Here is a 27,950-nt window from a genome sequence, read left to right on the forward strand (position 1 = left end):
TTAAAAAAAAAGAAGGAAAGTTTCTTTGCGTGAAGCGGGTGAAAAACGCCATAATCGATAAGGGATGAAAGCTGACAGCCTCTAAGTTCTGCGGCTCAGTCAAATCTGACAGAACAGAGTAGAGATGGTCTTTGGAAATAAATTAAAAAAATTAGCTCGGTAGTAGACATGTAGTATTTTTTTTTTTAAAAAAAAGATCCATTTGTTTTATTTTATGATGGATTCTACTTTTATTTTTAAAAAATTGACAAGCTGTGTCTAACGTTACTATTTTTAACAGGACGTCGGTCCAAAACTCGAAACATGTGTTGTTTGAACAATGTCTCCTCCTGCTTTAATGTATATATTATTAGTCCTTCCAATAACGCGTTTGATAGAAGTGAGGGTCAATGGACTTCCCTGTCTTGTTATTAATTTCAAGATAATGGACTCCATAGGATATTTTATAGTTGTCTTCACAAACCTAGCTACCCACCCACCCACCTAGCGAGTGGCTCTCATTTTATAGAATAGAAACAGTTGAAAATGACTTTTTTCCCCCAATTTAGCCACACGTGGGGGAAGGCCATTCATTATTGGCTGTTTTTTTTTTTAGTTTAAATTAGGATAAGAGAGGAGAGGTTGAACGTTTCAAACAAAAAACCATTACAATCAACGTGGAGGGATAAAATACATAGTCCATAGTTGAGCTCAGCCCACCAACTTACCATTAGAGATAGGAAGAGAAACAAGAAAAAGATAAAGACATTAGAGCATACAAGTGTCAGAGAGGTTAGAGGAAAAGAATGGAAGTTGACACACTTAAGGGAGACCAAATACCTAATGGCAGGCTGGCATGTGCAGTGAATGATCAGACATGCAACTACAAACAGTTGCAGAAAGAGGATCATATAAAAAGGGATGTCCATACAACATTTTAAGCAGACTCACACACTCTCTCAATCAAATCTTCTTTTTCATAAAACCTCTCGAGGAAGACATCATTTCTAATAGGAATAGTTCTAACTCTCTTTATACAGTGAGATATGAGGAATCATAAATGATTGTAAATAAATATATTATAGTAGAGACTCTCCTCCTCAAACTCCCGTAGACGTAAGTCTGTTGTCAAATTACGTAAATCTTGGTATTCATCTCTTTTTATTTTCTTTATACTTATTTTTTATTCACCATCATGGACATACGAATCAACAACTATACCGGAACACTAACCGGAAGCTCCAAACAACACTCAGTCAACTTAGTAGGTCGAGAATAATCTTTCTCTCCCTCTAATCTGTTGTACAATTTTTACAACATCAACCATTGTTACCCAAGCCTGCAAACACGAGATCAACAATCAACTTAATGCATATAAAAAAAAAAAGTCAATAAACTACTGGTTGAGTCCATGTTCGTTAATAGAGGTAGTGAGAGAAGTATTATAACTTATAAGATACGGTTTGTTGATGTCTAATGAGTAGATAGTTGTGGTTGGAAGCCGTAGTATGTAAATGTGGACTATAATTAATTGCTTTTAAAAGTTGGGAAATGCTTGGTACATATCTAAGAAGTGTATCGAAAAATGTATGAGCAGTGTTTTTATTTCAAGCATGTTTTTTTATTCTTTTTTAAATAAAAACACATGCACAAATTATTTTAAAAAAGAGTAGTATAAGACTGCCGCCTGACACAAATTTATCTTCTCATTTTTTTTTTCAATTTTTTTATTCATATTTTTTATTATTCTAAAAGCTTTTTAAAAAATATATAAAAAATATTGATACACTAATACTTACTGTCTTAACTATTAAGTAAAACAAACTAAAAATAAAATAAAATATATGAGATGTCAAATGAGCATTTTTCTTTAAAAAAAACACTTATCAATACACTTTTCAGTATGGATCTTCAGTGTCGATATTTAAGATTTTGGATGAAACTTTTTCTTTCTCGTATTTTTAGATACGCATTCAGGAAAGAAAAATGATACTTTGTCCACTCATTTTGCCAACACATTTTGATACCTCATGTATTTTAATTTTTTTTTACTTAATAATTAAGGAATTGACTATTTGTGTATTTATATTTTTTTATATTTTTCAAAAATATTTTAAAATGATAAAAAAATGTGAATTAGAAAATTAGAAAAAAAAATGTTGAATTTGGCCTAGGAGTCAGATTGAGCCGCATTCAGGAAAGAAAAATGCTACTTTGTCCACTCATTTTGCCTCCTCATTTTGACACCTCATGTAATTTAATTTTTTTTACTTAATAATTAAGTAAGTAACTATTTGTGTATTGATATTTTTTTTTTATTTTTTTAAAATATTTTAAAATGATAAAAATGTGAATTAAAAAATTAGAAAAATAAAATAAAATGTTAAATTTGGCCTAGTAGTTAGATTGAGCGGGCTACTCTAAGTGGCAGAGTAGCCCAACTCTTCAGGAAAAGACGCTACTCCACCTATAGTGAAAAACCACCAAAAGTTCTTATAGAACGTGTAATTTTTTTAAAAAATTATACCCATTATCTTTTTACCACACATGATTTTTTATATTTATATTTTTATTTTCTTAACAAGTATGTAACATAGGGATGATGAGTTTAATAAGAATAAAAAAATAAAAAACAACTGTGATGTGTGAATGAAGAGAAGTAAAACTTTTTTTTTTAATATCTTTTTCAAACATTTTTTTAAACCCTTAAAAACATTTTAAAAAAAATTACAAACTCGTTTAAAAAATCTTCCTTAACTATTAAATAAATAAAAAATAATAACAATAGATGGATTTTATCGGTGATATCTCGGGGAAAATATCATTTCCCTTTCAGAAAAAACAGTAACATGACATGATAGTTATAAATTATAGGAAAATGATATCCTTACAATGCTGTACTGTCGGTTTATTTTTTTAATTTTTTTTGCCTATGCAGTGCTGCACGCTTTGCTGTTAGTTTCATTATTTCTTCTGTCCACACATTTTCGATAAGATTTGACAGAAATAAGAGTAGTGACAGGCTTACTACCCATCTATTATTTATAATGTTTTTATTTTTTTATCATTTTATTTTAAGTATATTTTTAACATCTTTAATCATTAAGGAAAAATTAAAAAAATATATAAACTTATTAATTGTCACTTCCTTAACTATTGAGTAAAATAAAAAATTATAAAAAAAATCAAATACAAAAATAATAGTAAATAGGTAGTAAGATGGTAGTAATCCTATCATTCATAAATGGGTTTAAACTCTTTTTTTTTTTTTTTTACATTTTGAAATATATATTTTTTTAAAATTATAATATTATTAAAAAATACTTTCTTAATCATTAAATAAAAAGAAAAATAAAAAATTTATATAATAACACCGAGCTGTAAGAATCAATGATGAGAGTATTATTTTCCTTAAATTTAGGGCGGCACTACAGCCATAGTTGGTTCCCACTAATTATTTTGGTGTGTTTTTTTTTTTTTACATGTATTTTTTTTACACTTTTAAATATATATATTTTTAAAAAATTTACAATATCATTAAAAAATATTTTATTAATCCTGAAGTAAAAAATAAAAATAAAATCAAAAAAATGCAAGCGGTAGCGGGAGGACTAGCATTATCCTTTTTCTAATTTTATTTTTATAATTAATTATTCGCATATTGTAGTCACAATATTTATCTTCCATGCCAACATTTGATTAAAGATAAATGATATTTGTATCGTAGAGTTTGTAAGTATTGTGCAATCTCTTTTAAAAAATTAAATAAATGTGAGATTTACATTAAAAAAAAAATTAATTTTTTAATAGTAAATTTTACTATTTTTCAAAATAATTACGCGGTATTTACGCACTTTACAACTATATATAATATTACTCTTAATTGAATTGTTAATTTTTTGTTAGCTTTCATTCTCAACAAGAGAGAGAGAAAGCAAAAGAGAGAGTTCGGGTTATTGGTTGGCTGCCGGCAAGACGCGAGGAGGACAAAACTGCAAGGTGTTGGTGTTTTGAGCGAGAGTGAAAATGAGACTGATTTGAATATGAATAGTGCTGGTATGCCGCTATGTTTGACGACTGGCCGTGCCTATTAGTATAAATTTTATTTTTTTCATATTTTTTAAATATATTTAGAAAATAAAAAAATATATCAATACATCAAAATTCACCTTTTTAATTATTAAATAAAAAATAAATAAATTTAAATAGATGAACAGTAAAAATGAGAAAGTAAATTCGTAGGCTACCATTTTCCTTTGAATATTGATATAAAGGAATTATATATTTATATATATATATATATGAATAAATATAGATAGAAATCACTATTATGAGTATCCATTTTGCACACATGATATAGCATTATCTAGACCACACATCTCTCTAAGTGAGTGTTGGGAACAATCAACTAGAAGCAGCTACACAGTGAATGCAAAGTGTGCACTGCTATAGTGGCTTCTCTCTAACATTACTCTATATATATATATATATATATATATATATATATCTTTTGTCAGCACTTTTCTTTGAGCCTCGGTCAAATCTTTGGCACAGTGTAATCCGAGATACTTGAAAATCGGCAATTAGAAACCTTAAAGAAAAATATAATGTTTTTGACCTAAGAGCACAAATTTTTTAAAAAAAAACACATTAATTTATGGCTTGAACAGTGAGATAAGATAAGATGCTTTTAAATAAAAGTTGAAAGTTGAATAAAATATTATTTTTTAAATATTATTATTGTTTTGATATTTGAAAAAATTAAATTATTTATTATATTTTATATAAAAATTTAAAAAAATTATATTGATAAGATAAAATGAAACACATCTAAATCCAAACCAGTCCTAAATCTGCACATAAAACAGGAGGGGAATGTGAGATTCGGTTAGAGAGAGGAGATATATATTTTTTATAGAAAAGATTTATTAATGGCAGGTTTTACGATCAGTTTTATTTTCAACTTGATCTTACATAATATCTTATTTTGTTTGCGCTTGATTACGGACTGGGTCTTGTAGCAGTCCAACTCAAATAGTCCAACAACAATTTCTGCCCCTGCAATGCAAAGCCCACGAATTTTGGTACCCGTAAACATTCATCAATTTGGCATTTACTAACTTTCCAATGCCCAACGTCACTAATCTTTGCTGATTATACACAAAGTCAGTCCGACAATATAAGGAACATGATCTAATTCTGTGGTTTTAATCAATTTCTTAATAAATAAATCAATTTGCAATCGTTTATCGACACATAACCCAATAACAACAACCCACGTAAGAAAGCCTTTCAAAACAATTAATATAAAAAAGTATTAACATTTTAGTATTATTTATAATTGTAATAAATCTCACAACAACAAATGACTAGTAAAAAAAATGTTTCTACGTTCCATTTTCTCTTAGAAATCATTTCTACATTACTTCGAAGTTTTTGACCCAACTTTGAAAGTTTATTTGGACAGTGAGATGAGATGTTAAGATAGTTTATGAATAATAATAAAATTATTAATTAAAATTAGATGAAATGAGATGAGATGCATCTCACCTCTATATCCAAACAGTTAACAAATAAAAAAAGAAAATACAACTTCACTATTAATCACTTTCTTAAATATTAAAAAAAATAAAAAAATAAAATAGTCGAACGATATGATCTTTGAGAAGGCAAACTCATGACGTACCAATTCAAATCCCTTACTAACACGTTATTCCGAGTTGTCACGTGCACATAGAAGCTCACAAGTGGGACGGCAGGATCGATCAGTGGATCGGATCCAAGTGACCAACTCCCCTAAGCCTCCGCCCCCACAGTGACAGTAGTAGTACTCTCTTCTTTATCTACGTACTTTTCTTCCCACCAAAGTTTTAATTCCTTGCTCTCTACTCTTTCCCCCTTCCTTAAATACCGTAAAAACACCTCCCCAACTCTCCAATTCTCTCGTTGTCTCTTTAACGTACGCCAATAGTACAGCTCCCTCCTACATCATATTTTCCACTTCCCCAAGGCTAATAATCAAGGATGTCGGACTGGGGTCCAGTGTTTGTGGCTGTGGTGCTGTTTGTGCTGTTAACTCCGGGCCTGCTTTTCCAGGTGCCTGGGCACCGTCGGTATGTGGAGTTTGGCAACTTTCAGACCGGCGGTGCATCCATACTGGTGCATTCGCTCCTCTACTTTGCTCTCATTTGCGTCTTTTTGCTGGCCGTCAAGGTTCACTTGTACCTTGGTTAATTACTTCATCCACCCCCAAACCCAAAAGAAAATGGGTGCATGCATGCATGCTTTTCTTCACTTGTTACACGAATATCTCAGTGTTCTAGCTACGTGTTTGTTTTATAAGTTTCCGATTAATATTATTGAGATTGGGCTCCTGCATGATTTCCATGTTCTACATGATTTGAGTCCTCGATCCCTCATATGCAATATCTACCTGTTTTCTGTAATATGATTTATTCTTAAATGTTGCTTATGAAGTATAATTAAGGTGCAAATCCCAATACTATTAATGTTTCTTAAATAATGTCAGCTAATTAGCATCTTCTGCCTAGCTACGCAAATCGTTTTGCTAGCTGAAGAGCAAGAGATCAAAGTGATCCGGACTTCCAAAACTCAAATGCATGGGGAATTGTCCCACTCCAACTAGACAAAATATGCTGGGAATTGGGACATTTACACCGTGGCAATTGATTTCCTTTGGTCAAAGGATATTCTGACAGTTTATGTACTTTGGTCAGAGGATATATATTGTGAAAGTAAAAAAATATGACAAACACTACTTTCACAAAAATTTTCTATCGAATTGTGTTTTTATTTTATTTTTATTTTTATTTTTACTTAACGGTTAAAAAAATATTTTATAATAATTTTATAAATTTTATTATTATTTTTAAATATTTAAAAGAGTAATATTACATACAGTCGTGAAATGCACAAGTGCCGTGCAGTCGTTTTGAAAAAGAGTAGAGTCTACTATTAAAAAATTAATTTCTTTTCATGTGGGTCCTATATTTATTCACTTTTTTTAAAATGGCTGTACGATACTTGTACACTAACGACTGTAAGTATCATTTCTCTATTTAAAATGATTAAAAAATATGTGAAAAAAAAAAAATTACACTATTTGATACTAATTTTCGGCGAGCGTAGCAGCGCTAAATATTTGCTTGCAACAAAGGGCAGTTGTCTGCTTCGATTCTAACGGTACTTGCAGTTGAAAATATATAATATTGCTCAAATATAGCATGGAAATTACTATATATCTTGCTTCCATGAAGACCGATTACTGATGATCAGGAGAATTGTTTGAAGGAGGATTTCATTTCTAATTACATATTAAAAAAAGGCCTGGCGTCGTCTCGATCGTTTCCGTAATGACCCTGCATTTCCATAGTAAGAGCTAGCTAGATCGAGCAGCTGCTGCATGCAGTTAACTTCATTGCTTAATTGGCTTTTTCATCAGCACATCGATCTGGGTGGGCCGTGACACTGCAATATGCATGGTACATTGTGCCTTGTCCATTTCCGATTGGCTTTACTTTATGAATGGATTAGATCTAATCGATTCGATCGTGGCCTTGCTTTGCTTGGCAATTTAAACAAATTAGATGCCCACAAAATGGACATGCTACATCATCATGAATTTGCTTTAATTAAAAAGATATTAATTATTGGTATAAATAAAGTTTTATTGATTGTGAATCAAATTAAAAAAGATATTTGGAGAGTGACTCAATATAATGCGCACTACAATAAATAATGGATTTTGGGTAGAAATTTTTCCCGCGAATATTATTTGGTTGTAAATAATTACGTTTTACTACCGAAATCACATCGTCGGAAAATTCTTGCCGCAAATAATTATATTGGACCATATTATTTGTCACGATTTACAATCTGTGAAAATTAAAGATTTTTTCGTACAAAATTAAGCTCATCAGAAAAAATTTATAGATAATAATTTTTTACGGCGACATATGTATTTATTAGTGACGAAATTAGTTGGTGACAAAAAATTTACAATTCCCTTGAATACAATTTGGTTGCAAATAATTATAATTTGCCACCAAATTCACGTCGTCAGAAAAATCTCGTCGTAAATAATTATATTAGACTATTTTCTATTTGCCACGAGTTACAATCTGTGAAAATTAAAGGTTTTTTACCACCAATTAAGATTATTACAAAAAATTTACAAATATTATTTTTTTACGATGACATATGCATTCATTAGTGACGGAATTAGTTGGTAACAAAAAATTAATGGTTCCTGTGAATACTATATGGTAGCAAATAATTACGTTTTGCTACTAAATAAAAATTCACGTCGTTAGAAAATTATCTTTGCAAATAATTATATTGGACAAAATTCTTTTTTTTTTTCACAAAATTAAGATCATCAAAAAAAATTTGTAAATAATATTTTTTTACAGTAACATATGTATTCATTAGTGACAAAATTGGTTGGTGACAAAAAATTTAAAATCTTAGATATAAACCCAGCCTCTCTCTCTCTCTCTCTCTCAACCAAAACCCCCTATTCTCTTCTCCTTTAGCCACAGCGACGCCGCCGTAGTGCAGCCACACAATCACCGGCATCAGCCTCCCCTCATTGGTGCCAACCTCCCCCAGCCCCCACGTCGTCGACCTCCTCCCTCCATCCTGAAACAACCCCTCCCTCACCCGATCTGCTTTCATCTTCAGCCCAGTAGCGCCGCAGCCTCCCACCGTAGCAGACCACCACTACCACCACCTTGCTGGACCACCCCCACCTCCAATCTACCTTCCTGCACACCTCACTCCCTCTCCTCCTCACCAAATCGAGCCCCCTCCTTACACGGGTTCTATGCTGTTGCATGGCCCAGATCTGCTGCCAGTGGCTGCCGCACCACCTCCTCGAGGCTACCAGCCATCCACCGGCACCCCCTGCTCCCCAATGGCCAGCCCGAGTCCCCTCTCCTCTCAGGTTTGTGTATACCTCTCTTGCCCTCTCTTACGTGTGTCATGGCTTCCACCATCCATTTTGGATTCTACTCTTTCGTCGCCACCTATTTTATTTTTGTAGTTCTATAACACTAATTTTTTGTTATGTGGTCAGTGGTAAATTGTGCACATGAAATCTTGGGGATCCATGCAAACAAAACGCACGTTTCATATTAAAAAATAAAAAAAATTTATGCCATGTAGGCTGGTGCGTAGAGATTGAGTTGTATTTATAGAAGAATTCAGAAAGTATCATCCGTGTTAATAAAAAATAAAAATAGATTTTTTATTAATTAATTAATTTTTTATCGCAAAAAAAAAGAAAAAGAAATTTGTCGTCATTAGGAAAATGATAAGAGCCATTTAAAGAGCTCGAGTCACATGCAGACACGTGCATGTTGCCACGGCTTTGGCTTCTACATGAAGACACCGACGGCCTTGTCAAGGTGTAGGCAGAAGATCAAATCTTCTTTAGTGATATATACTCAAAACTCTCCCTCTTTCTTTAATTTATTCCTTTCTTCTTTGCCAAATCATTGATATTTCGTGAACGAGTACTGATCATTCTTTTTCCTGAGTACTGATCAGAGAGAAAGAAAGAGAACTGCATATATTCAGAAATAAAGAGAAAATGGCGGATTGGGGTCCCGTGGTGATCGCAGTGGTGCTGTTCGTGCTGTTAAGCCCGGGGCTGTTGTTCCAGCTGCCCGGGAAGGGCAGAATAGTGGAGTTTGGGAACATGCATACAAGTGGGTTTTCCATCTTTGTTCACACCATCATCTTCTTTGGCCTCATAACAATCTTTCTCATCGCCATTGGTGTCCACATCTACACATGAGGATGACCTGCAAATTAATAATGAATTAATGATCAATACGTACCCAGCTCTCCTTTTACATTTATCTGTGCCCCCCAAGTTGATTTTTGAGTACTCGAAAGCAATATTATGTTGTAATCTACCGTTTGTTAATCTTTCTGCTGCTGTCTTAAGTTTTATTTTTTTGAATAGAAATACCTTAAATTTCTTCTGGGGATGTCTTTTTTCATTGTGTTTTGTCGGCAGTTACTAGTTAAATGAATTCATCAAAGTTGTACTGTTTAAGTTCTATATTTTGACTTTTGGTCCTTTTAAATCCTATAAGGAGACCCGAAGGCCGAAAAAGAGGAAAAGAAGAGAGTGATATCCTTTGTCCATTTGTATAAAGACACCTCGCACTTCGTTGGCATTTGCTTCTTCGACTAAACTACTAATTAATTGTTCCGTGTGACAAAGCAACATGACAATTAGATTAAGATAATCGCAATGTAAAAATATGCAATTTGGTAAATGGCCCTAGTAGATGATGATCAACAAGGTAAAAACATTTAAAAAAATAAAAATAAAGAATCACCTTTTCCAGAATTTAGGGAAAAAAAAAAAGAAAAAAGGAAAAGAGACTTAGAAAACACAATTTGTGGACCATTGTCAGAATGGGGAGTGTTCATCTCTTACCTATTTCCAGAAGAAAAATTAATGCTATTTGGTAGTATGCCATAATCGAGATTATTAGCTACCAATAATAACAAGGAAAAAGAAAAATCCTCTGGACATGAAAATAACTCGGCCGTGATTCCTTTCTATGATCATATATATACTTGTTGGAGATTTTCGTTATATTCTTATTTCCAAAATATTCCACCAAAAAACACAACCAAACTTGTGGTGAGTGAACAATATGATTCCTAACAGCTAAAATTTTTATATATATCCACGAAAAAAGAGAAGAAAATCTACATAAACTTTGGTAAAATGAAAGAGAATATGAGAACCAAACTGGGAATAGCTCTGACTTCTTCTCCCAACTTGGAAATGAGTAGGCAGTAGCTAAAGCAAACCTTTAACAATTCACCATATCTACTATTATCCCCACATCCAGTAACATGTTAATAAACAAATTATTCACAATTCCTGCATCAATACTTGAAGAGGCTCTATGTAGTGTAATTGTCCCGATGTGTTGCTAGAAGAAGCAATATCCACAGGAACGTTGACTCTCCTCGGATCCTCCCCTAATAATTCAATTCTCTCTCAGAACCACCTTTTTCCCTTCACAAAAGTTTCCAAGCTGCAGCAATTGGAAGCCATAGTGGGCAAAAAATATCAGAAATCTTCCGAAATGGCATTGTGGCCACTGCAGTCAAATAGTACACAAAATTTTTGAGTAAATGACTACTTATTCATCAAGCCACGTGTTAAAGCTCTTCAAGATTGGCTACGTTTATATTTGAATGAGATCCAGAATTTATATCTGATTAACAAGCTTATTTGGAGAAAAGCAATGTACTCTTTTTACCCATTAAGACAATCATGCGTAAAGCAATGTCTAACAACAATTCATTCTGATGTATCCCAAGTACTCACTGAATACCGAGCATAGCATTCCTGAGCAGCACTTATAATACCAGGAAACTCTCTTGGATAGTGTCTCATTGGTCATTTGAGGTTGTAAAATAGAAAAATCTCCCTTGGAGATCCTCAATCCCATAGCTTTTGGACAATGCAGTTTCATTTATAATTTTTTTTAAACATATTCATATATATGTTAAGGGAAGGGGGGCAGGTGATTATAGCCTTTTGGTATTAGAATGAATAATGAAGACTGTCATGTGCTGATCATTTGTATGGGGAGCCAAAATAACATAATCAAACTGCCTAACAAAACATGAATACTTATATTGCAACAGCTACAAGTATCAAAGAAATTGAAAATGAGAACTAAAAAGATAATCCAACCTTCATACTTGTTAACTACTAACATCAAGTATCACACATCTCTGACAAAATGAGTTATTAAAGATTCTTTGCAACCAATCTAAACCCTGAAGCAATCTCCAATCAATTTCTTCCATTCTTTTGTTTTTTCTTCACCCCTGTTTTGCTCTTACAAAAAATCACAGCACTTCCGTATCCAAGAAGAAAATACTACGCAGTAGTTGCTTGATAAGATATGCACATAGCAAGCTAGCAGCAAACATCTAGTTTGTGGTGGATCAAGATGGGACTATTGACAACTATGACAACTTTTTGACCTATGCATAAGGGAGGAGGAAGGCAGGTAGGAAATAAGAGGCAAAATAAGACCTAATGATGGGCCTTCTCAAACCCAAGCATACATAGACTTTGCTTCTCCACCACAACCCTCAGTCCACGTGATTTTTCATTTTTCTGTTTTGGCATAGAAATGAAATCATATTATGAATAAAAAAGAAAGTGTAAGGACCCTTGGAATTCGAATTCCAGATAAAAGAACAAAGCCATAGGAGAAGCAGCCGAAAGAAGTTAAAAGATTAGAGCTTGACAACGAACAAGCAGGATGAACTGAGAGGTGGGGGAGGACAAAGAAGACTTCCTGAAACTTGTCCATGCCCGGTGTTAATGGTGCCTCTTAAGCCATGAAACCCAATAGGACTGTATGCTTGCAACCACCATTCACAAACAATTGACCGCATACGGTATTCAACTAATCGCTCCTATTCGCATAATTAGGCTCCTAAATCCCACCAGCCTAACACGACGTGAATAAAACATGAATCCAGCACTACACAGAAAGCCTAAATTAAATGGAAAGTAATTTAAGCAACTTATTACTCTTTCTCGTGTGCTTCTAAGAAACAAACAAAACGCGCCTAACGGAATCTCCAACGCAGAGTAGAATATGAAAGATCAAACCAATTCCTTGGCATCATTAGCAAGATACAAAGGCAACGAACTCGTTCACACAGACAAACAAACAATACTTTAAGACAAAACCAATACATAAATAGCCATGAAATTGAGAATATTTCTTACCAGGAATGTCCTTTCGCGGCGTGGGTGGCGCCGTGGCATAACAGAGAAGGGAGCGACCCAACATCGAGAGGGTCGATACGATTCCAGCCACGTAGAACACCATGACCAGCCCGAGAATCCACGGCATCAATATAAACCCGATAAAGAAAGTGACCGATCCACATAGCATCAGGGCCAGTGAAATCCCAAGCATCAGGGAAGCGAAACCCGCCGGCGAGATCTGAGCCGCAGGAGAGGGCCGCCTGGAGGAGGAAGAAGACGACGGTGACGTCGTCAAAGCCTGCGGCGGAGAGCTGTCGGAGAAAGGGATCGGCGACGGCGGGGATCTGAGGATGTTGAGGACCAGAGCGGAGAGCTCGTAGAAAATTCTAGATTGCTCGTCTTGATGCTGCCTTCTCGTCATTTTCCTTTTTCCGGAAAATTTGATTTTTCGTCAAAATCTTAGAAACCAAAACCAAATGACGATAAATTCTAAAAGGATGATGGATCCTTTATTAAAAAAAGAAACTGGAGGAAAACGAGGCAAGTGGATAGGCTCGGAAACTTTATCTACAGCGGTTCTGTTGATAGGTGAGGCTTTCACGTAATTGCATGTGGAGAGTTGTTACAGGCAGATTTGTTTGTTTCCCAGGAAATTCTTCCCACGAAGTCTAGAAGACGTAGAGAGAAGGAAAGAGACGCGGGCGGTGGTATTCCGATCGCGGAGACAGCTCTGCGATTTTCCGGACGCTTTTCCCTCTCTCTTTTTTCTCAGGCTTTTCTTTTTCCGTTTGGATAGAGAGAAAATTTAATATATATGAGGGTTCGAGTGCGTGTGCCGATTTGGCTGGGGAGCTCCATCTTTTGTGTGGACTATAGATAAGATAAAGCCTGCCGCCCGTGCGGCGTGCGTAATCTGTGCGCGTGTAGAACACGATCCATTCTTGGAGTGGGTCTGAACACTGAAGGTGGTGGCGATTAGGCAAAGACCAGCTGACGCGGAACCTTATCGTCAACGAATTTGTTTTTGAGTCTTTGACATCCTCATGTCTCCCGATTAAGCGCGTGGAGAAGCCTTGGATGATCATCCGATACGGGATAGTTTTGTAATTCTTTGGCTGTATGACTTTTCGGCCAGAGTATTATTGAGCTTAGGATAGCCTAATCTGAACATATAAAAAATAATAATTTAAAAAAAAATATATTATTTATAGTTCTGTTGAATCACTCCTTCCTCATCAAATAATTAAAAATAAATAAATTATTTGATATTTAGATATGGGTGAATAATATATATTTTTGGAATTTAAAATGCAGAGTGTAAAATTAGATTGCATTGTGCAAAGGTTAGAGACAGTTTTTGTAAGTAATATTTTTTTTATCTTAAATTTTATCATCATTAATTAATTAATTATTTAAAATATGATACATTTACCATTTTTTTTCATTCATCAACCATTTGAGCAAAATTCCTTCCATTCAAAATTCAATTCGATTTATATAAAAAAAAAAATAATACGATTAAAAAGAATATTAATTTTCCCAATAATTTTATCAGTAGCTAATGATTTATTTAATAATTATCGATTGGCTTTTGGGGTTATGACAAATACCTCCGTCCAACTGTAGGGCCCTGACATCTGTGGGCTATCCGATTGATTGGGGATAAAAGCCCAAATGCTTGCCCACACCGAGCATTAAAACAAAATAAAGGAGGAGAGGGGGGATGCATATTAATCATAAAATCTTGTAAAATTATATTATCTGATAATAATGTATTCTAAATAAGTTTTTTTGTTTAATAATTGATATAAAAATAATGTAGAAGTCCATGAATAACTCGATTTAACCGACGACCTAACATGATAATAATATTAATAATTCATTTAATGATTAGACGACAAGATTCTATTGGGCACGAGTAACATAAGCACAAATCGAGATGACTTACCACTGTGTAGTGATAAATTGTATGAAAAAAGCTAAATACACTCATTCTATGCAATCATGGTGCAATTGTGGGCCTACCTCTCCCCGTATATCCCCCCTCCCCACTTCTTCTTCAACCTCTCTCTCTTCCTCTGCATCTTGATCAATGTGAACTCTAAGCTCCGATTATCTCACTTTTTTTTTTTTTTTAGAATGAGAATCCACGACTTATTGAGATCTTGGTAACTCTTTTTGCGAACTTGTATAAGAACATCAAACTGGATTGAACAAACTCACACCACACCAAGGAGGAAAAAGAATAATGGAACTATAGACAAGAAGAAAGTGTATCAGTATCACAAACCAAACGCCTCAAAAGAATCGCAGAATAGAACAACCTTTTTAACCCATGGTTTATTCTTGGGGGATACCCCATTTGTTAAGTAATGGTTATTTTATTTTCCCTGTTCTCTAACTTTTGGAGGTGAAACCTTAAAGTTGATTCAGGATTGAGCCATTTGAAATGATGGTGAATTAGACTCCAAATGAATCAATTGCAGTCTGTTTTGCTTCTCCATCTTTCTTCTAGTTCTTAATTATGTGTTTTCAAGTTGTGGCTTCTGATTTCTTCGACGACTTACTGGAGTTTTTGGATCGTCATGAGTTGTTTTCTTGGTTTTGTTAGCAATTGCTATTGCTATCCACAAATGGAAATCCTGAATGTGTTTGTTGCCTCTGAAACTGAAATTGGAAGGAAGTGTATGGGTTTGCAAATTGGTCGAGGTATTTGTAAATTGAAAGATAAAGTTGCGAAGTGGGTTTGGGAGAATTGAAATTGGGTTTGCAAACTGGGAGAGATCTGTAGATTATATAAATAAGCGAATTAGAACTGAAAGAAAGTGTTTGTGAACCAAATGGGAGAAAGTCTGGATTTGGGAGAACTAGAATCGGGTTTTTTTGCTGGAATTGCAACTAATCGTGCTTCTTCTCCAACCTTTTTGTTGCTTTTTTTTTTTTTTTAATAATTTCTCATTAACACTAACATGACGTTTGCGTCAGATGATTGCACATTGACTCCCATTCACAACTGTATGTAGTGGAGTTGGAATGGTATTTATAGTTAGTTATACATTATAGATTGTGCAAATGTTGTATATTTCTTTTAGAGAAAATAAGTAAATATGAAATTTTTATAAAAAAAAAAATTATTATTTTAATAATAATTTATTATAAATGAGTGCGCCACATATATTGTCTTGACTTTAAGGCTGTGTTTGGATAACCAAGTATCCTCAATATTTTTCAAGTATTCTATACTTTTGAAAATATTTCACATACCAAACAACTTAAAATACTCTCAATGGAACCAACAAACTCATTTCAATCTCTACTCATAACTATTCACAAACATTCTATAATACTTATCACTATTATATATAAATAAAAAATATTTATCACTATTATATATAAATAAAAAATAAAATCACTATAATATATAAATAAAAAATAAAATCATTATAATATATAAATAAAAAATAAATCACTATAATATATAAATAAAAAATATTTATCACCATTATATATAAATAAAAAATAAAATCGCTATAATATATAAATAAAAAATAAAATCACTATAATATATAAATAAAAAATAAAATCATTATAATATATAAATAAAAAATAAAATCGCTATAATATATAAATAAAAAATAAATCACTATAATATATAAATAAAAAATATTTATCACTATTATATATAAATAAAAAATAAAATCGCTATAATATATAAATAAAAAATAAAATCACTATAATATATAAATAAAAAATAAAATCACTATAATATTTATCACTATTAAATATAAAAAAATCATTATAATATATAAATAAATAAAAATCACTATAATATATAAATAAAAAATATTTATCACTATTATATATAAATAAAAAATAAAATCGCTATAATATATAAATAAAAAATAAAATCACTATAATATTTATCACTATTAAATATAAATAAAATAAAATCACTATAATATATAAATAAAAAATAAAATCACTATAATATATAAATAAAAAATATTTATCACTATTATATATAAATAAAAAATAAAATCATTATAATATATAAATAAAAAATAAAATCTATAATATATAAATAAAATAATATATAAATAAAAAATAAAATCACTATAATATATAAATAAAAAATAAAATCACTATAATATATAAATAAAAAATATTTATCACTATTATATATAAATAAAAAATAAAATCACTATAATATATAAAATCACTATAATATATAAATAAAAAATAAAATCACTATAATATTTATCACTATTAAATATAAATAAAAAATAAAATCATTATAATATATAAATAAAAATAAAATCACTATAATATATAAATAAAAAATAAAATCACTATAATATATAAATAAAAAATAAAATCACTATTATATATAAATAAAAAATAAAATCACTATTATATATAAATAAAAAATAAAATACTATAATATTTATCACTATTATATATAAATTAAAAATAAAACTATATAATAAATAAAAAATAACATTACTATAATATTTATCACTATTATATATATATAAATAAAATCATTATAATATTTATCACTATTATATATAAATTAAAAATAAAATCATTATAATATTTATCATTATTATATATAAAGTAAAATAAAATCACTATAATATTTATTAATATTAAAAAATCACTATAATAAAATCATTATAATATTTATTATTAAAAATAAAATCACTATAATATTTATGGGACCCATACATTTTTTAACTACCTACTCAAAAGTCAACAACTCAACATACTTCACACATCTAAACAACTCAAATTAAATACTTTCAATGGGACTCACAAACTCACTCTAATCTTTACTCGTAACTATTCACAAACATTCTCAACATTTCTTAACACTTCTCACTACCCAAACGTACCCTAAATGATCTGATCACTACTTGAATCTCCTAACGTGGCTTGTCTCTGAAACTTTAAAATGGCCATGCACCAACCTGCATCTCAGTTAGTCTTATTAATCGAAAGGACAGGCCAACTAGATACCGTGCTTTTTAAAAAAAAGAAAAAAACTATTATATATTTTGTCATCTCCTAATCGTATTTATTGAAATCATAAAGTGATTATTCGTTTACATAATTAATATATAAAATTACTGAAAATGTGACATCAACTTGTGTAATTAAGAATATTAATAAAATCTAATATGAATAATAACATGCATTATATTAATGTTGTATAGATTTTTAGAGCCCGGAATTAAGAATTCAGAGTTTGAGTAGGGAAAGTTGGTTAATTTATGGAAGTTCTTGCCCGTCCATGAAGCATTGAAGTTGGAGAGCTTCTTATCCAAAATAGAAGTGCTAAAAATCTCACAAAATCAATAAAAAAAACTGATATGGTTTCATGATATGATACGATATATTTATTTTATAATCTAATGTACTATATTTAGCTACATCTGTTTATAATGAGTTTAATTTTGTGGGATAGAAAAAACATTTATTTATTTTAAAGTTAAGAATACATAAGTAGTAAAGAGGTTTAACAACTAATTAACTTTTGTTTCTTGGACATAAACAATACGTTATGCTAGATTTTGGAGATGTCCAGAGAGAAGTTCCTAGTAATTAATAATTAGTACTTGTCAGTTATTTTGTATAACGTTCTGTAGTAGTTGGATTAATGTACGTTGTAAGAATCAAAGTGCTTGTCCTGTACACGAAATTAAGATTGAGAAAGAGAAAAAATATTTGTAATTATGAATTGTACAATCACCGCGTAATCGTTTTAATAAAAGTGATAAAAATATGAGATCTATATGAAAAAAATTAATTTTTTATTAGTAGATCTCACTCATTTTCAAAACAATTATGCAGCATTTACGTATTTCATGATTGTATATAAAATTATTTATTAAAAAATATATTATATATATATAAAGTCTATTAGCAACCGGCTAGGTAACCGCGGGGGGCACTGCGTTGCACGTGGCCAGTTGTTTTAGAGAAAAAAAAGTCATCTTGAAAGATAAAAAAGTATATACACCACCTGCTTTCATATACAGTCATGGAGTGCGGAAAGTGCCGTGCAGTCGTTTTGAAAAAGGGTGGGGTCCACTATTAAAAAATTAATTTTTTTTCATGTGGGTCCTATGTTTATTCATTTTTTTCAAAGCGACTGCACAACGCTTGCACACTCACGACTGTAAGTATCATTTCTCTTCCCACAATCCTTGCAACCCCAGATTCCTACAACCTTCCTCTTCACTGCAAACTTCCAGCAGAACTTGCAGAAGTATTTACTGTGTTGACTAACTTCCATTTTCTTAATCTGCTTCCTCAGACTAGCACCATATCGAGTGCCATACTTCCCAACAATGCCACTCTTCTTGGTTCTCTTGGTCATTTTGGATGGGTGCTTTAGCCTACTCTCATGAAGCAGATATCCCCCATTGGGGAAGATGGTTGTAAATCCCTGCCACACTGAAAATTAACAGTCCATTACTAATATAGTTTGATTAAACCCCACCTCCCCCAAGAAAAAAAAATTGGTGGCAACCATCTCTGAAATGCTCTGCAGTCAGATGCTTTGAAAAATAATTTCTCGCTGATGGTACCTCACTTTAGTCGAAATGCTTTGCAGTCAGATGGTGGTTTAATTAGGTGTTTTTCAGTCAATTGAAATGCTCTGCAGCAATGGATTTGGGCATTTTTCAATAACTTGAAATGCTCTGCAAAAATGAGTTTAGGTGACAGGGAGGTGCTGGGTTCAGTCAATGGGCTCTGCATAAATGCATTTTTCAGTCATTCCTTCTTCCTTCTATGTTTCACTTACTCGCAATCCTTCATTCTTTCTTTCACTCTAACTTTCAGTTGTTGGGTTTAGTCCGATGCTTCCTCTCGGTTTTATTTTTATTTTTTAATTTCCGTTAATTAAGTGTTGACGTGGCAGCTGGTTGCACGCAGTTCCGCAGGGACGCGGGTTGTATGTAGCATAATTATATATATATATATATGAAGTCCTTCTCAATAGCCAATAGATCATCATGATGATCGTCTTAACTAGGGTGATCCGATGGATGCTGATCTTATTACACTGGTAGTTGAAGGATGAGATAAACTATATAAGATCAATTCAAGTTATATATATAACTGTTCTAAATTTTGACATGCAAACATACAATATAATGAAATTATTCAGCTCAAACAACGTATGCAGCTACGAAAAGAAATTAAGAAGCGCAGTGCTTGAGCAGTACTACAGGTACACATGCAGACAACTAAAACATAGTACTATATAATTTCGTACAATTACAAATGTCTCATAATTTTCATCAAACGACATCAATATTAAAACGATGACTATATATACTGATTCTTGTGGAAGGAATCAATGCATACCATGCATGCTGCATGCTCTCATATATATATTATCATGGCAACCATCCTGGCATGTAGTTATTCAAGCTTGGGCCAGCAGCGCCTGTGGCGACTGCTATATCATGATCAGGCTGATATCTGCATGCATTTCCATATCGATCAGATATCATTTGTTTAATTAGTTTGCAGATGAAGTGAATTATATCAGTTTTCAGATTTTGAGAAGATCGGTACTGCTCGCACGATAAAATTGGCATGTCTATATATCATAATATATAGTAATGTACGTGTGTGTATATATATATATATATTATGTAATTCCTTATTAAAAGATCAGGAATGCATACCCAATTTGTAACGTGGGTTCACACAAGGAATGAAAGATTAAGCCATCACCCTGAGCTTCAGCTGGTTGTCGGTCGTACCCAACATCGTTGGCATTTGGATTCAGTTGGAGTGAATTTATGTGGTATCCTTCCACCAGCTGCAAATCAATCATCAGCTGCAAGAACTCGTATTCATGATGCTAATATTTCAAAAGGATAATTGATTATTCTGATGTTTATGCAATTTGAACAGTTGCAATATTAGTTAATTTGACCGTTAAATTTGATTGTTTAGTCCATAATTAGTCCATTCATATTTCGGATCAGGGTTTGATCATCATATATAGAAGTTATGATTTAGGTTTGATCAAACTAATGCAAATGATATCAGGTATATATATGTATGCTGATAACTAATTATATCCTTTAAAAAAGATATTTCAAAGTCAGTATGAACACTAGTTATGATTAAAGCGGTACGGTTGTAAATTTTGCCTACCCTTTGTCTCAGCGTCTTATTTGCTTCATCAAGCATATGTTCCTGCATAAATGAAATTTGAGATGAAATTATAAATGGGTGAAGATACTGAGCATGAGTAAGGAAAGCTATGAAGCTAGCTTCTCATACCTTACGTTGAAGATCAGTGAGCTGATCCAGCATGGATTGTGTCTGTCAAAATGTCATGAACAACAAATTAACTTATAATTCGTAATTGAGTTGTTTACATATTAATCTCAAGAATGTGCTGCTCACACTCCACATGGATTTTCTATAGGTCTTAGCTCAAAACTACCCTAACCATTACTTGGAGCTAGCTGCCGTAGTTTTCACTTTGAAGATTTAGAGGTACTATTTGTATGGTGCAACATGTGAGATCTACATGGATCACAAGAGCCTCAAACAGTACGCAGGGCATTTGCTATATGGAGAAGACGGTATCTGGTTGGATACCAAGAGGCAACTATTAATAAGAAAATTGGGCAATATCATTGCTTTGACTTGGGATAGATTCAAAGAGGCGAATTCGTTAATCGATTCTTTTTTGAATCAATAAAGACCCAAAAGGCCCAATAGAAGTTTAAAAAACTAGAATTAGATCATGTATTTCTCTCTTTATCCAATCATAAGGTTTTTCTAAATGCTCATATTTCAGGCCTAGTTGAAATAAATCAAATCTTCACAAGTTAAGCATGATTTAACCAAACCGATAGAAAAATATATAGCCCAAATTTTCTTTTATCATAACTTTATCCAATGAGTTCTTCAACTAGCAAGTTGGTGTGGATCTTAATTAAGATCCAGACTGCTGCCATCATCATGTACTGCTCAATCTGGAAAGTATCCATACTGCTTATATAAGCTTAATATTTTTAGTTTTAATTTCATAATTTAACATGTCCGATGCGTCAGGTTATGCCTACACAAACTTACAAATAGAGTTCTTCTTAACCAACAGAGCAATTGTTGCGATCAAACTATTAAAATTCTCGAAGATTTATATATCATCTACTATCGCATGTTTGAGCAATTGACAGTACTTTGCAATTGCAAAAATCTACTCATACTTAATTTCTCAATTTCTAGTAGACAATTAATTAAGGAACGTCGTTTATTTTTATAGAATTTTGCTCTAATAATATTCAAAGTATGCCGGCATTAATCATAGAGCTGCGTGCTAACAAATATACAAAAAACTTGTATGATCAGTGTACATGTATAGAGGATAATTATATCAGTAATCTATGATATGATTGTGAAAACACCACTTGTCTCAAAAGCATAAGCTGATAGGAAGATGTAGATTTTATTATTTATTTTATATCTTAACATTCCTCCTCACTTGTGGGCCAGATTTCCTCTCAATAAGTAGGCCCAACAAGTGAAATATTTAATTAAACTAAGTAAAGTGTAGAGTCAGGGTTCGAACTCAAACTCAGGATATCTACTCTAATGCCAAGTAAGAACACCACTTGTCTCAAAAGGTTAAGCTAATATGAAGAAATAGATTTATTATTTATTTTATATCTTAATAATGATCATAAGATAAGGTGGTAAGACTGAGTACCCGTGTTGATCTGATCTGCTTCAGTGACATGTCCAGCTGCCTTTCTAGTGATTCTAGCTCTTTGCTGCTTAAAGGGCCAAGATCTTCTCCCAGAAGATGCCTAACATATACGATAACCATCGATCAAAAGCATAAGTGCATGGCCGGCAGTATGTGTATTTCCATTTTTCCAGTTTTGAAAAACTAATTTGAATCGAAGATAGAGGAAATACCTTTGGGTTCGCTGCAGGGATTCATAACGTGCTTTAAGCTTCAAGTATTCCTGCTGACTACTCAACTCCTATTTATAAGTACGTACAGTATAGTAGAGTTTAATTAGAGTGCACGGAGAATTCATACTACCGGCCACATGATACCGATGATCATACACGTACAGTCATCACATGAGTACAACACTTAATAACTATCTTTTTTATTTTTTATTAGTATATATATATGTAATAACTAACTCTTTAGTTCCAAATTACTTTGATCTATTTAGGGTAAGTAAGTAAGCTAGGTACCTTAAATGGGTTTGAGCTTTCATTTAGCTCTTAGTTGTTAAGAATTCTCAATCGGTTCAGTTTTGGATCATGTAATGACTCAAATGAAAATGAAAATTCATATATACATGGACTTATGCTAGCTTCAAAAGGACGTACGGGTCAATATTAGATCAGTCTCTTGATATCATTATAAACTACGTACAAGAGTTTCTCCCATAAGATAATCATGTGGGATCTCTCATTCACCATTCTCTTTTAGTAAATTTGGTGAACTACAATAACCCAGCTCCTTAAATAATCCTTAAGATTCATTATATAAGGTGTACAAGACTCAAAGCTAGCTCACATTTAGGGCTTAATTGGAAATATATCTTATTTCAAAACTCTCATTTCATCCCATCTCATCTCATCCTATCTTATTCTCAAACATAATTTAAATACAAAATTAACATAATTCAAATACAAAATTTTCAAACTAATCATTACAACTTTCCCAAACTCTCAAACAAAAAATAAAAAACAATTGAATTTTTTCAAATCTTCAAACAAAAATAATATTATGAAACTTTATTCTAACAATATTTTAACTTTATAATATTTTTTATTCAACTTTTTCTCTTTCATTTTCTAAAACTCAAAAAATATTCAATTTAAACTATTTTATTACTATTCACAAACTATCTTACTATTATTCACAAAATTCTTATCTCATCTCACTTTCCAAACGAGCCCTTATGATCATCATATATAGACACTATACAACTTTTAACAATATATGCTACCAAATGTTAAAAACACGTATCATGCATGGGATCATACTTCAAAATAACTAAACAAGATTACAACTTTTGAAGCCACTTAAAATCATTGTAAGCCATGCATGAGAGTTTATTTAGACACTATGCATGAGATCTAATTCACCATCCTTGATCTATATTACGTTAATTGAATATTAAACTTTCACCTCCAAACTAAATAGGGGCCAAGAGGTTTAGGAAAATGAATATATATATATATATATATATTTTTATATGTATGATTAATTAGTTTATTTGTATATGCCGCTTGCTGTATCCTATCATATTGTTTGTACAGTTTGCTTTAATCCTTCTCCGATAATTAAGTACTTCTTTATATATTAACCACCTTAATGCCCTCTGAAAACTCCTGGCCTGTTGATTTTGAATCTTTGAAGATGTAAGAGTACTGATCGTCCAATTGCATGCCCCGCCTAACTCATTTCTCTTCTGTCCGTCCAGCAGCCACATAATTTTTAGTTAAATGAAGAGTTGTTAATTTTACTGATTTCTTTTGCATGCTGACTTCATGATCACCTGATGTATATGTGTGTGTGTGTGTATATATATATATATATATATATATATATATATATATATATATCATGTACCTTGTTTATAAAACAAGTAAATATTAGCACCTATAAAAAGTTAATATGGCTGGCGCGAGGCCCAAAATATATATCAGTTAAGTTGCAGTACTGTACCGATCGATTAACTTATCATAAGCGGCTTAATTGCCAGCATTAAGAAAATCTTTCAACTTAATTATTGCAACTTAATTTGTTTTTACCTCATGTAATGTTAGTACACTAGTATAATTAAGCCAAAACCTCCATCAAAATTATCATGTGTCAAATTAGCTAGCTCAATCTATTCAGATTGGAATGCTAAATAATACCATGAATATATATATATATATATATATATATATATATATTTAAGAGAAATATTTTAGTCACAAAAAAATTCTATAAAAGTAAACCCACAAACTGATATGACTTGATGTGTGGTACGTTAGATTGTAAAGCTACTTCTATTGTAAAGTAGATCTAACATATCATATAAAGCCATGTCAGTTTGTGAGTTTACTTTTGTTAAATTTTTTAGTGACTGTAGCATTTCTCTATATATAAATATACTGGTTATGCAAAAAATTAAAAAAAAAAAATTAAACTGTACCAACGCCTCCCTTGCAGATACGCTTGTCAGATCTGGCGCTCCATAGTTGCATTTCTGATACTTCTCTAATGTCTTGAGCATGCTGAATATGTTTTTTTTTCAATAGCATGAAATTAATTACGAACGTGCATGATTTCATAAATCAAAGGGCAAAACTTTCATGTAGTTAAATACAAGAAAAATTCTACTCATCATCCATACACCTCACACCACACATGATTTTTTTTATTTTTATTTTTATTTTTTTTTCCCTTAGAACTCAATTAGTTTAGTAGGAATAAAATAAAAAAATAAAAAAAAGTGTGGTGTGTGAGATGATGAGTACGTAGCAAAGCTCTAAATACAATGGTCTAAATATTCATGAGCATGATAATAAGAATATAATGAATGAATTAAGCTGCAGGTATTCTTCAAAAGTCATGCAAGAGGTACGGAGAATATATATTATAAGATCAACAATAGATCGTGTAATGGTGGAATGTGGATCAAATGAAGCATGGTAATTAATGCTCATAACAAAATTGGTAATTAAACATAAGATAAGCTGAGTTCTTGTTAAAATAATTAGTAGTAGTAGATGCCTGTTCAATGAATTTACAACAGTATTTTCCTCATGGCAGTAGTGAGGACCAGCAGCAGCAGGATATACTCTAATATTGACTCTTGATCAGCTTGTATGTGAATTTTATTTTATTTTCTTTATGGGAAATAGACTGCATTCATTCATGAAAGTGAAGTTACAGCTGTGACTGATAAATATAGGGCAAAACTCATATTACAAGCTAACTACTCACGGTTGGGGCTCCACTAGTATACAAATTTCTTTGTGACTGGTATGGTCTTAACTTCTAGAATTTTCTACAGACAAACCATCTAAGAGACCACACTCTGCCTAAATTAGATATTTCAAACCCCATCCTAGACTTCCACTCTATAGACAAAATGTCCAAGAGACTATTTCTTTTTTATTATTAATCTAAAACAAAAGAAATAACAGAAAATGTAAATGATACATGAGAAAATAGTGAAATACAGCTTGAAAAATTGTAGATCCTCATTTTTAACCTTAAACAAAATAAAAAAAGCAAACACAAGGACTGTGGTGGCGCTTGTATGTTAATTTTTTAAAACCATTACGGCTAGCTGACTTATTTTTTAGTTTAAAAATTAACCTTACAAGCTTGTTTTGACGAGCTTTAATTAATTTGTTGTTATTTCCAAAAATTTAATTCGATCAATGTTTGCTTGCTGCCAAGTTTATTATAAGCTTAATTAGTTCAAGAACTAATAATTAATTAAAACTTGGTTAATTTGATAAATTCAAATTTGGAGAGGCAAAAGAAGAACGTACCGAAGTATACAATTAGTAAATTAATTAGAAGCCTCGCTCGGACCAATATCTCGTGAACTAATTAAAATTTCATGAGGATTTTTTTTACTTTTTTTTTTTTTTTTTTCCATTAATTTGTCACTCATGACATGAATTGGGATCTGAAAGGGGACAAATTAATGGTTGTGCCAGAGAGAGAGAGAGAAACCCTAAACTAGGTAGGGGATTTGAAAGATCAAACCCTAAATTACTCAGATCATGCAGATGTAACAAACGTCTTCATATTCTCTCATGACCTGAGTCCTGATCATGAAAACACCATGACATGGAAAATCCACAGAGAGAGAGAGAGAGAGAGAGAGAGAGAGAGAGAGAGAGAGAGGTTCTGTAAATAAAGGGCAGACGTACGAATGGTTTATTAACTTGGATGTGGTTAAGAAACTAAAACCAGTTAATGGAACTGGGGAAGAATTTGCAAAACGGAAATAGAAAAGATCTATTCTAGATTTCAGCTTCTAGCTCTCTGTTTGGTTCTTGGAGAAAAATGAGTGGAAAAGGAAGGAAAAAATTTATGAAAAGCCGTACGTAAAGCCGCTTAAGGGAAAAAAACACTTGAAGTTTGAGTCTTTTTCTGAGACACTTGAAACTTGAATCACATCTTCCGACTTCTTGTAAAGAAACTTAAAGCAGTGTATACCAAACAGTAAACTAAGATTGGATATTTCTCAGATTTCTTCAACAAAACGAAAAACACGAAAGCAAAAATTGAGGCTTTACAAGTGAGAGCGAAACAAGGCCGGAAAGATCAAAAGAAAAATAGAAGGCAGAGACTTTGAAAACCCAAAGATAAAGCAAAGATAACACGAAATGGAGTCAATCCAACAGTGATCTTCTTTTTATGGTTTTCCAGTTGCAGATCTAACAGGAATACGAACACCGAATCACTCAACCTGCTAAAAACGCCGAGACATTCACTAAAACGGCAAAAAACTCTTTTAACACCCAAAAAAAATAACCTTTTTTTTTTTGGTCTTTCAAAAAATCAACTTGAAGATCTAAATTAAAGAAAGATGACTTAGAAAATAGAATAATAAAAATAGAAGGAAGCAGTTTTGATGGTTTTGCTTTGCCTTTTGTGGTTTGGAGGGTGCCAAAGTGGTTTTGTTGTTTTGGTGAATACCTTGAACTGCTGCAAAACTCGTACAGCTTTCCTCTATTGGAGAAGATGATGAGAGCAACCTCGGCATCGCAAAGGACGGAAAGCTCGTAGGCTTTCTTCAAAAGTCCGTTCCTCCGCTTAGCAAAGGTCACCTGCCTGTTGATCTTGTTCTCGATCCTCTTCAGCTCCACTCTCCCTCTCCCCATTTTCCCCCACAAACTAGCAAAATTATCCCTAGAAAAATACACTGAAATCAACTGGTTCTGCGTCTTGCTCTATTTATACCCCATATATATATATATATATATATATATATATATATATATATATATATATATTTCAACCTTAGATAGTTGGTGAACCGATGGAGCTTTTGCTGAGAATCTAACAACCTTTGCTTTGTTTAATACACTAACAATGATAAGACACTCTAAACAAATTAGCGAGTTGTACGTAAGCTTTTTAGTCTAGAGGGTT

General features: G+C 32.1%; 3 protein-coding genes across 5 annotated transcripts; 1 reads left to right on the forward strand and 2 right to left on the reverse strand.

Annotated features, from left to right (window-relative positions):
• Positions 1–5,902: 5,902 nt before the first annotated feature.
• Positions 5,903–10,063, forward strand: LOC108980540. Its single transcript, XM_018951483.2, has 3 exons — positions 5,903–6,210; positions 8,683–8,944; positions 9,540–10,063. Exons 1-3 carry the CDS (start codon positions 6,004–6,006, stop codon positions 9,797–9,799), a joined length of 729 nt encoding a protein of 242 aa, XP_018807028.1. The 5' UTR covers positions 5,903–6,003; the 3' UTR covers positions 9,800–10,063.
• A 530-nt stretch (positions 10,064–10,593) lies between these two features.
• Positions 10,594–13,623, reverse strand: LOC108980543. 2 transcript variants are annotated; one of them, XM_018951487.2, is made up of 2 exons: positions 12,791–13,623; positions 10,594–11,066 (listed from the first exon to the last, which is right to left on the reverse strand). In XM_018951487.2, exons 1-2 carry the CDS (start codon positions 13,191–13,193, stop codon positions 11,050–11,052), a joined length of 420 nt encoding a protein of 139 aa, XP_018807032.2. In that variant the 5' UTR covers positions 13,194–13,623; the 3' UTR covers positions 10,594–11,049. The 2 variants fall into 2 exon arrangements, with proteins under 2 accessions (XP_018807032.2, XP_018807031.2); XM_018951486.2 differs by having other exon boundaries at positions 10,594–11,132; positions 12,791–13,622.
• A 6,250-nt stretch (positions 13,624–19,873) lies between these two features.
• LOC108980545 (agamous-like MADS-box protein MADS4) lies at positions 19,874–27,764 on the reverse strand. 2 transcript variants are annotated; one of them, XM_018951489.2, is made up of 8 exons: positions 27,495–27,764; positions 24,985–25,066; positions 22,733–22,800; positions 22,521–22,620; positions 21,083–21,124; positions 20,954–20,995; positions 20,476–20,630; positions 19,874–20,266 (listed from the first exon to the last, which is right to left on the reverse strand). In XM_018951489.2, the coding sequence occupies exons 1-8, from the start codon at positions 27,677–27,679 to the stop codon at positions 20,182–20,184; spliced, it is 759 nt and encodes a 252-aa protein (XP_018807034.1). In that variant the 5' UTR covers positions 27,680–27,764; the 3' UTR covers positions 19,874–20,181. The 2 variants fall into 2 exon arrangements, with proteins under 2 accessions (XP_018807034.1, XP_018807035.1); XM_018951490.2 differs by having other exon boundaries at positions 20,476–20,612; positions 27,495–27,763.
• Positions 27,765–27,950: the final 186 nt, after the last annotated feature.

This window comes from Juglans regia, chromosome 16 (genome assembly GCF_001411555.2).
Source record: "Juglans regia cultivar Chandler chromosome 16, Walnut 2.0, whole genome shotgun sequence".
Taxonomy (NCBI): Eukaryota; Viridiplantae; Streptophyta; class Magnoliopsida; order Fagales; family Juglandaceae; genus Juglans; species Juglans regia.

Excerpts from the sequence above, each read along its gene's own strand:
- LOC108980543 (XM_018951486.2), bottom strand. The coding sequence starts at position 13,193 with ATGACGAGAAGGCAGCATCAAGACGAGCAATCTAGAATTTTCTACGAG. Across the intron at positions 11,133-12,790 it reads GCCGCGAAAGGACATTCCTG|TGGCCACAATGCCATTTCGG; the intron begins GTAAGAAATATT and ends ATTTGACTGCAG.
- LOC108980545 (XM_018951489.2), bottom strand. The coding sequence starts at position 27,679 with ATGGGGAGAGGGAGAGTGGAGCTGAAGAGGATCGAGAACAAGATCAAC. Across the intron at positions 22,801-24,984 it reads TATCTGCAAGGGAGGCGTTG|GAGTTGAGTAGTCAGCAGGA; the intron begins GTACAGTTTAAT and ends ACTTATAAATAG. Across the intron at positions 20,267-20,475 it reads GAACCCACGTTACAAATTGG|ATATCAGCCTGATCATGATA; the intron begins GTATGCATTCCT and ends AAATGCATGCAG.
- LOC108980540 (XM_018951483.2), top strand. The coding sequence starts at position 6,004 with ATGTCGGACTGGGGTCCAGTGTTTGTGGCTGTGGTGCTGTTTGTGCTG. Across the intron at positions 6,211-8,682 it reads AGGTTCACTTGTACCTTGGT|CCCAGTAGCGCCGCAGCCTC; the intron begins TAATTACTTCAT and ends TTTCATCTTCAG. Across the intron at positions 8,945-9,539 it reads CGAGTCCCCTCTCCTCTCAG|TACTGATCAGAGAGAAAGAA; the intron begins GTTTGTGTATAC and ends CTTTTTCCTGAG.